This window comes from Petaurus breviceps, unplaced genomic scaffold (genome assembly GCF_028583685.1).
Source record: "Petaurus breviceps papuanus isolate PSGF00001 unplaced genomic scaffold, PetGlider_PUasm1.0 90849, whole genome shotgun sequence".
In the NCBI taxonomy this organism is placed as follows: domain Eukaryota; kingdom Metazoa; phylum Chordata; class Mammalia; order Diprotodontia; family Petauridae; genus Petaurus; species Petaurus breviceps.
In genome coordinates, this window is record NW_027187361.1 from 68,714 (window position 1) to 78,622 (window position 9,909).

The 9,909-nt window shown below is 35.1% G+C and overlaps 1 protein-coding gene across 10 annotated transcripts in view; it reads right to left on the bottom strand.

Annotated features, from left to right (window-relative positions):
- SHROOM2 (shroom family member 2) overlaps positions 1–9,909 on the bottom strand; it is a 240,813-nt gene that overhangs the window by 22,860 nt on the left and 208,044 nt on the right. For 2 of the 10 annotated variants that reach the window (XM_069072805.1, XM_069072804.1), the window contains exon 1: positions 4,296–6,822. The exons of the other annotated variants lie outside the window; for them this stretch is intronic. In XM_069072805.1, the coding sequence (XP_068928906.1) occupies positions 4,296–4,498 (203 nt within the window). In that variant the 5' untranslated portion in view covers positions 4,499–6,822. Of the gene's footprint in view, positions 1–4,295; positions 6,823–9,909 lie in introns of those variants that run through there. 10 annotated transcript variants of the gene reach the window in all.

Consider the following 9,909-nt stretch of genomic DNA (forward strand, 5'->3'; position numbering starts at 1 on the left):
ATAAAAATACAGTAGGACACTTAAACACTGTGCAAATGACAATACACAAGGAGGGACAAGTCAGGTTTATAACACATGTGGGTAGAATTTGATTCACTTCAACATAATGTGCCTCTTGTCTTTAAAGAAAGTAGTTAGTCTACCTCACAAAATAAATGAGCATAGGCTAAAGGGACTGAATGTGTGATTTTACTGGCATAAGGAACTTGTGGATGAGGAAATTCCACTTTCTAAATGCAGGTTGGCACCTTATCTCAAACTGAATGGTCTTCGAGGGTTGCCTAGGGCACGGAGAGGGTAATGCCAAGGACACAGCCAGCATTGTTTCAGAGGTGAAACTTGAATATGGGTCCTCTTTCCACTACGCCAATTCACCATCAGGAAATTATCACTTAATTTTTAAAAAGCTCCTTTATTAATTGTAACTATGATTTCTACAGACCATGATAAACTATGGTTCAATATTACTGTCCTTTAAAAACACTTGCTTAAAACTTAGTGATTAAAAATTATAAGATCATAACTTTAATGGATTTCGCCATACGTGTGTGTGTGTGTGTGTGTGTGTGTGTGTGTAAGTAAAACCTCTTCAAAGTGATCATTCTAAATGCTTACGAACAGGCAACATAAAATTCATTTGCTTACAGACTTTATAAATAAACACTAAATCTACTGCAATTTGTAACCCCAAATCAGGTCTATGTGCAAATGTCCATTCAAAATGTACTTTATTAGTAAAGTGTTTCCCTGCAAATTCAGAAAATAAATCTTTGGATTCTTTCGGCAAAGAACTCACCTTTGGGAAGAAAGGCAACAATGGGAAGCAAACAATAATTCAATACCCAGGTTTGCTAACCATGGTAAGAAACAAGAGTATTGTTTCTTAGTTTCTCATCAGCACTTTATCATATCATAATGCCATCTATAGGATTTATCACAGGAGTACTTTTTTCTAATTGTTTTATTAATTATACTTCAACATGACTGGCTTCCTTTATAATCCTATGCCTTTTATTTTATGTATTTTAAGACATTATTCTGAGAAGCGATTGGTAGACTTCACCATTCCGCCAGAGGTCAAAGACTAAATACAAGGCCAAGAATCCTTGATATATATCATTTCTTATAGCTAGTGACTTTATAATAAAAGTGTCTACTACATAAAAGCTCCCGAAGAAGCAAAGATAAAAACACAACTGTCTCTACCCACAAGGAGTATACATTCTATTGGAGAAATATATTAAACAATTTTTAAGAGGTAGAGAGTGTTGATACCTGAGGGATCAAGAAAGGCCTCCTATAAATAGTAGCACACACATGAGCACTATTTTAAAGCTATCTAGAAATTTTATTTGGGTGGAGGAGAGGAAAAAATACATTCCAGGGGCGAAGACTTATGCAAAGAAATTGCGTAGGAGACAGGATGCCATGCATGGGTAACAGTCTGACTGACCAGAAACTAGGTATTTTAAATCAGCATTTCTCTAATTATTAGCGATCTAGAACATTTTTACATATGCTTGACGGGTTTGATTTCTTCCTCTGGAAACTGCCCATTCATATCTTTAACCATTTAGCAATTAGAGAATGGCTGTTATCCACACACTTCCCTACATATTTTACAAATGAGACCTTTATTGGAAAAACTTGCTGCAGAGATTTATTTCTCCCAGTTTCCTGCTTTTCTTTGAATTTTTGCTGTACTGATTTTTGTTTATACAAAAACTTTTACATCTTATGCTATCAAAATTATCCATTTACCTCCTGTGAAATTCTCTCTCTTACTGGGTCATGAACTCTTCCCCTAGCTGTAGATCTGAAAATGTAGTTTCTTCAATGTTCCACTAATTTCCTTAGTGCATCACACCTTAAGTACCCATTTGGAGGTTACCTTAGCATACAATGAGATGTTAGTCCATGCCTAGTTTCTGCCAGACTACTTTCCAATATTGAGAACAATTTTTGTCAAATAGTGAGTTCCTGACCCAATAGTTGGGTCAATATTATCAATTGACCTTTTCTTCCTCCAGATGAATTTTTATTACTTTGTCTAACATTATAAAATATTCCTTTGGTAATTTGATTGGTATGACATTGAATACATAAATTAATTCAGATAGCATCGTCATTTTTATTATCTTGACTCAACCTACCTATGAGTAATTAATATTTCTCCAATTATTTAGATCTATTTAATGAGGTGAAGGATATTTTGTGATTGTGTTCATATAGTTCCTGTGTGTGTCTTGGTAGGTAGACTCAGAGTAGTATGGAAGCACGGTGCGGATAAACACAAGTTGTGATTTGGCAAACCATGGCTAATGACAGGACAAGCAGGTCTAGGATCCAAAAGTAGTTGCTAACATGTAGTGGACCAATTCAATGACAGGTCAAGGTTATAAAGGTTGAGAAAAGAGACCAGAACAGAGGGGATGGAACTGGGAGAAGACACTGGGGTAGAGGACCTGGACATTACAATAAGGATGAAGGGTAGCTTCAGGAAGAGTAAAAGAGAATGTAAATTTGGAAGGGGAGTCAGAGAATAATTTCAGAATTCTGGAGCATGGATGTAGAGTAATTTTGGTTAAGTGGTTAGGGGATGACCACCCTTCCAATGTGTTCCTAAGGTGGAGTGAATGCAGAAACAATGGGAGTTTAGGAGGTTGACTGACTGGAAAGTCAGGTGTTTGACAGGACACTAACATTATGTTGAAATCCCTAAGAATGTGGGCGGGGCACGGGCTAGAGAAAAAAGGAAGACTGAAATATGTTCTGAACTCCTTGAGAATGGAGGGAATAGGAAGTCAGCAAATGATACATGGAGTTGATTGAATTGGGAGATAAAGAAAGGGGTTAATGATGGCAAAGGGACAGGTTGGAATTGGGAATGGGGGAAGGAGGAGTAAGTTTATTCCATCTTCTGGCCAAGTGCTCCAAGAATATGAAAGGATCTCCCTCAGTATTTCACTAGGAAAATCACATTTATCATAAAACACTATCATCTGCTTGCAATGCAAAGCATCCTAACAGTGTTGAGCAGAGTGATACGAACTCAGTAGGTGCTGAATAAATGTCTGCTCATTGATCTGACCTCAAGTTGATGTTTTACCTGTTTACTTCTATTTGTCCTGCTTCCATCTTGAATGATACTCACTGTAACAAAGGGTTTTGTTTTGTTTTTAAAAAGAGAGGCAGCATGGTGTTACTGCACACAACGGCCCAGGACTCAGAGTTAGAAAGGAACAGGTTCAAATGCTACCTCGGACACTTGCTGCTAGCTAGTAGGATGTACCCGGGAAAGTCACAAACCTCTCTGGGCCTCAGTTTCCTTATTGGTAAAACAAGGATTCAGTGACCTCTGAAATCTCTTCTAGCTCTAAATCTGATCGCTAGGACCATCCATCAATAAAGTCAAAACAATCTGACGAAAAGATCTGATCAACTGTCGTACCATAAACATAAGCTTCTAATAATAATTAAATTGATTTCTTCTTCCTTGAAAGCTAAAGAAATACAGTGAGAAGTAGCTCAAAATTTTCACTGTGTGAAAATCAAAAACGTACAAATTCAAAAATTTCAGTGTGGTGCTGGATGCATAGCCTGCCTTTGTATGAAAAATTACATTAAATTATGCGTGAATTTGGTGGCTGCTTTTGGGAGAAGACATCTTATTTGACAATTAATACAACTCCCTACATTTCATCTGGGTATTTCATTTTCTCAAACTTGAAATTAACACAGATTTTTGGATCAGGCAATTGATGCATCATTGCTAGGTTTCCTTTTGCCTAGTCAAGAGTTCAGTGCCCAAAACCAACAAATCTGTTTCTATTAGGGCAGATTGTGGGAATTTAAGAAATCAAGGTCACAGAAAATAAAGGGTCAAAGGTATAGATTACAATCAAATGTGGAGTTTATTCTGCAAAATGTGTTTTAACTCATAAGCTAAACATGACTGTAGTCAAAATTATGTGGACAATGAGCATTTCCAACTTGATTCAAAGAGATTTCTTTTTCATTTTTTTTGGTCTGTCCTCAAGAACAAAAGTATACAATAAATAAGGTGTTTTTTTAAAAAAAATCAAGACAAAGACAATAGAATACTCCCAGACTCCTCAAGGCATGGATATGAATAAGCTTCTCTGAACATTTTAGACCATAAAGTAAAATTATACAAAGAGGGGGGTAGCTGCATTCCAGAGTCAGAGTCATTTACATTCAGCATGGGTTGGTTGCTTCATTCTCATGCAAAACATGCTAATTACATGTTACCATGGAGAGAATCAGGCTCTTACACTTCAGAAAGGAGAAAGAGAAAGCAAGCTTCGGAAAGCAGCAGAACGACCCAGGAAAAACCTGCGAAACGGTATAATAACATCCTTTGACTTACTATTTGGAATTTTAAGGTCCATAATAGAAAATATGAAACCAATGTGAAAAAGAAAGACCTCTTAGGAAAAGAGAGAGATTGGGAAAAAACGCTCCAGATTTTAAACATTTCATAGAAGATAAAAGAGGGAACAAAAATTACACTTTTTTTCCCCTCTCTACATTTTAAATGTCTTTGGATAAACTCTCATTTAAATTTTTTTTTAATACTAAGAGGAAGCACATACCTATTATCCATCATTTCTAATAAATGACATTCCCTTATGTTTATTAATACAATCACTAGGACCAAGGTCACTCTAGGAAATTAGTGGGATTTGGGTATGGACCCTTTCCTCTAATAGATATTTTCACAAACTCATCGTGCCTCCGTTTTCTCATCTGTAAAATAAGGTAATTCTTGTTATTTCCTCTCATTTGCAGTGTTGTAAAGCCAATGTGAATAATTATTGTTTCCAAATAATTTTCTAAGTCTTTGAAAATGAGATCTGTGTTTCTGAGGTGCAATTAGGCACTGTATGAACTTCATTTGAATGAGAATAACACCACTAACTAAACATTATTTAGAATCTACTTAGCATCTTATATTTTGACACTTTACCATCATCAAATAAACCCAAGAAATCTCTATGAATAAGACTAGCATAATTATTTCCATCCCAATGTAAACAAAATTTACTTAAGCAATATAGAAAACTGGGAAGAGTTTTAGGATCTAGTCCCGATGCCCTTCTTATATTATCGATGACAAATTATGCACAAATAGATAAACATAACATGGTAAAAGATATAATTAAAAAGATGCCTATATGGAAAAGGAGATGGGGTAGCATGTAGACAGACTGATGGTAATAGATGTACATACAGCCTGTGTGCTGCCATATTAGTTCTATAGTGTGAAAAAAAATAAAACAAACAAAAACCTAGAGAAAGCCTCTCAGCACACTCAGGAGGCCTACTTTTGGAGGGTTTGTGGGAAGACAGTGATAAGATATGCAGAAGTTAGAGAAGTGAGGGTGAATTTTAATCTGTAGGTTGAGGTCAGGTTGTAATGGACTTGAGAAGAATTTATATCTGATTTTCAGTGCAGGAGGGAACTATTGTAGTTTAGTGAGGGAGGATGACATGGTCAGACCTGCATTTCTGGGAAATTATGTTAGCAGCTGGGTGGCAGATGAACTGGGATGGGGAGAAACTTGAATCAGGAATAAGAATGACTATTCTCAAAGTGTGATCCAAAGTCACCATGAACATTCAAGACCCTTTCAGGGGGTCTAAGAGTCAAAAATATTTTTGTAATGATACTAAGATGTTTTAATTTCTAACATGGTAAATATCAATAGAGATAGCCCCCATAAAAGTTATTTTGGGGGGAGGGTACTCTTCAAAAACTTTAAGAGTGCAAAGGGGTCCTGAGACCACAAAGTTTGAGAACTGCAGAATTAGGAGGCAAATACAGCAGGAGAAACACTGAGAATCATTTCTAGTAAGCCTTCTTTTCTTAATTCCACAACCTTGCATGACCTGGGAAGAAGGCAGCTAGAGAGGTTATTTAAACAACAGAAGTCTCAGTTTCCTTCTCTTTAAAATGGGGATATTACTCATAATTCTACTTCACAAGGTTGCGGTAAGGAAAGCAATTTGTAAACTATAAAATGCCATATAAACATGAGCTATTATTATCATCATCTCTCTTCTTTTTTTTCCATAATCATTAATACCAATATGTTTTAAGCAGATTAAGTACTTATAAAAACCACAGATCTCAGTTTCTCCCATCTAAAGAAATTGATAGGGAGGGGCAGTATTTGGCTCTATCATCCAGAAAATGGCCATGAATAAATACCATAGCATAGATTTACAGCTGAAAAGGAACTTAAAGATCATCTAAACACAGGACCCTAGAACAACAGATTTAGCATTGGAAGTAAGGTTGGAGTCCAATCCTGTCATTTTATAGATGATGAAACTGAGGCCCAGAAGCATTAAGTGTTTTTGCCCAAGGGCACAGAGGTAATATGCAGAAGAACAAAGATTTAATCCCAGGTCCTCTGAGAGTAGAATTATAATAATAGCTAAAATTTATGTAGCTTTTAAGATTAGTAAAGTCCTATAATAAAAATAAGCAAACAGATCAATAAGTTAGGATTTATATAGTGCTTACTCATGTGTCAGACGCTGTGCTAAGTATTTTACAAATATTATCTCATTTGCTTCTCTCCTCACGATAACTGGGGAGTTGGGTGCAAAATTATCCACATTTTACAGATGAGGAAACTGAGGCAGAAAGAAGTTATGATTTGCCTAAAATATGCCTGAGGCCAGATCAGACACTTACTAGCTGTGTGACCCTGGACAAGTCACTTCACCCAGTTTGCCTCAGTTTCCCATCTATAAAATGAGCTGGAGAAGGAAATGGCTAACCACTCCAGTATCTTTGCCAAGAAAATAAATCCTAAATGGACACAACTGAACAACTTATGACTCCAGCTAAGTCCAAAACTACCATCTAACATCGTTTCCTCTAAGCACTTTGTACTACACACCACAATAAGGCTGTAAGAAAATTTAGAAATTTTCTGCAAAGATATTTTTCCCAAGACCCACTATATTTAATAGATGTGCACGTACATATATACATTCAATTTAGATATGTAGAATTACTTAGAAATTAGAGAGAAGTTGTTTTTACAAATAGTTTCCCCTGGAAGTAAATATAAAATATATATAGATATATAATAAATATATAATAAAATATAAATAGAAAAGCAAAAGCAGCAGACATTTCAAAAAATATTTATCACTTAATGAAATTAAAAAAAAATCCATAACCAGATAAAGTAATTAACTTTTCAACATTCAATTATTATCATGCACCTATTGAAATGCAAATGCAAGGCACTCCAATAGATAGTTCCTCCAGGGAGAAGAAATGCAAAAATGGGCAAAAAAAATCTAATCCCTTAAGGTGCTTATAACATAGTCTGCAACATTTGGTAAGCACACAAAAAATTACAATAAAAATCTAAATCTGACACATGTGACAAAATGCAAAGACAAATCACTATGAAAATGTGAGGAGGGAGATCATGGGATCACAGATTTAGAGGCAAAAGAGACATTAGAAGCTACTAAGCCTGACCCCTATATTTTACAGATAAGAAAACTGAGACCCAGAGTGGCAGAGCTGTTAAATACCTCAGGAGATGTAAGAGATTATGTCCATTTGCTATGGGGTCAGGGAAATCTCAGAGTATATTTAAATTTTTAAGGATATCAGCTTTTAAGTATACATAAGAGACTTTCAGAAAAATCTGCTGTTAAATAATTTTATGTTAAAATAATCCTATTTCCCTCCCTCTGAATTCGACTTTAAAAATAGAGATAGATGTGACCAGAAAAAAAAAATCGGTCATAATAAAATCATACATTTGAAGGAAAACATTTTGTGCTGTTTTAACAATGCTACATCAGACTCAACTTAAATTATCATGTATTACCATAACTTTTAATGATAATAGAACCATAGTTTTAGGTATGGAAAGTACCCAAGAGGCCATCAAAACCAATCCCTACATTTTGAAAGTGAGGAAAATGATACCTATAGAGGTTCACATATCTAGTAATTATCTTAAATGGAATTTTAATTCAGGCCTGCCAAAGTCTAAGACTCTATTAATTATACCATTTTATCTCTCAGATTATTTGCTTCAAAAATTGTTAGTGGCAAGTTAAACAGAAATTTGGCAGTCTTTTTTTTTTTTTTAATACAAGCCTAGAAATAACTTTATACCCAAGACAAATTTGGTTGGGGGAGAAGGGGGAGAGAAGAAGCCATTCCATTGTTTCACCTTCCTTGACATTATTTAAACTTCATAACACCCTGAAACTGTAAACAATATTCTAATATTCGTGAATGATAGGTACCAGCAGTACACAAAACTGAAGACTGAAATGTACAAACAAAATTATTAATCCATACAGTAGGAGCTTAATAAATGGTTGCTATGTTAGACTGGGTGGGCAACATTCTGATGCTACAGGTAATAGATGGCAAAACTCCTTTTGTAATTCCATCCCATTCCAAAGCACACGGTTTCATTCTAGATGAGTATTTTGTACATTTGACAACAAGTTCCATATCAAGAGAAAGTAATTTATATTTTCTGCATTCAGTCTCCTTGTGAAACTGGACCTCAGGATATTCTACTTCTAACTGGAATAGCCATAAAAATTAATCAAGACATACCAACATGCACCTACTTAAAATCACATCCACCTTAACTTGAAGTGGTTACCCAGGAGGAAAACAAGTGTAAGATTATAAAAATATCTGAAGGCATTGAGCTTTTATTCCCATAAGACGACAATGAAGAACAATGGGATGTCTTTCCTTGGGAGATTAGCATGCACACAGTCCTACCTTCATCTTAATTTTTTTTAATAATATTTTTTGTTGTTATTCAGAAGTGGGTAAACTTCTACAAACATAAGCACTTTCAGACAAAAATAAGAAAAAAATCATAGTTATATATGGAAACCTACAGCTTGCATTTCTTTTCACAAGTATATAATAAATTCAATACATTAATTTCAATGCTGTCCTGCTTATCTGTCTCCTTTTGAACCTGTATTATCTTCTGTACATTTTTTCTTTTCTCTTCTCTTCTTTTCTTTTTTTGGGAGGGGGTAAAACAAGGCAATTGGGGTTAAGTGACTTGTCCAAAGTCACCAGGCTGGATGTGAACTCAAATCAAGGAAAATGGATTCACACATCTGCCTTATGAAAAAGATATCTGACTCAATCTATACCCATCTTTGTCAAGTGGAAAGGAAATGGTATGCTTCGTTATTAGTTCCCTAGAGTTGTGGTTAGTCATTGCAATGATCAGAGTTAAGTCTTTAAGATTTGGTTTTCTTTATAATGTTAGTTACTGTATAAATTATTTTCCTGGTTTTACTTCTTTTTACCCTGCATCAGTTCTAACAAATATTCCCAGGTTTTTCTGAATCCATCCCTTGTGTCATTTCTTATGGCACAAAAAATGTTTTGTTATATTCACATACTGTAATTCATTAATGCCATACCCCAATTGATAGGTATCACTTTAGTTTTCTAGTGATCTTTAAAAATAAAAGTTAGGTCCGCAACCTATTGGACTATTTTTAGGCATTCTTCTGTATGACTGCAATACAGTGGACGATACTTTTGAGAACTAATACCATAACACACTTTAAAAAATATACTTGATGCTATTAGTTTTTATAGTCATTTCTGGATATATCAATTCAAATCCTATCCTTAGCTTTCTTTATTAGAAAGAAAAAAAGAGTCAAGCAAAACCAAATGACAAGGTCCAAAAATGTATGTGATAACTCCGTCACTCCAGGGTCCTTTCCCTACCCTTATCAAAGAGGGGAGGGCCATTTCATCATCTGCTCTCTGGGGCCAAGACTGTCCATTTAACATGCTTTATTGTTCAGTCCTAATAGAAACAAACAGATTTCCCACCTAACTAT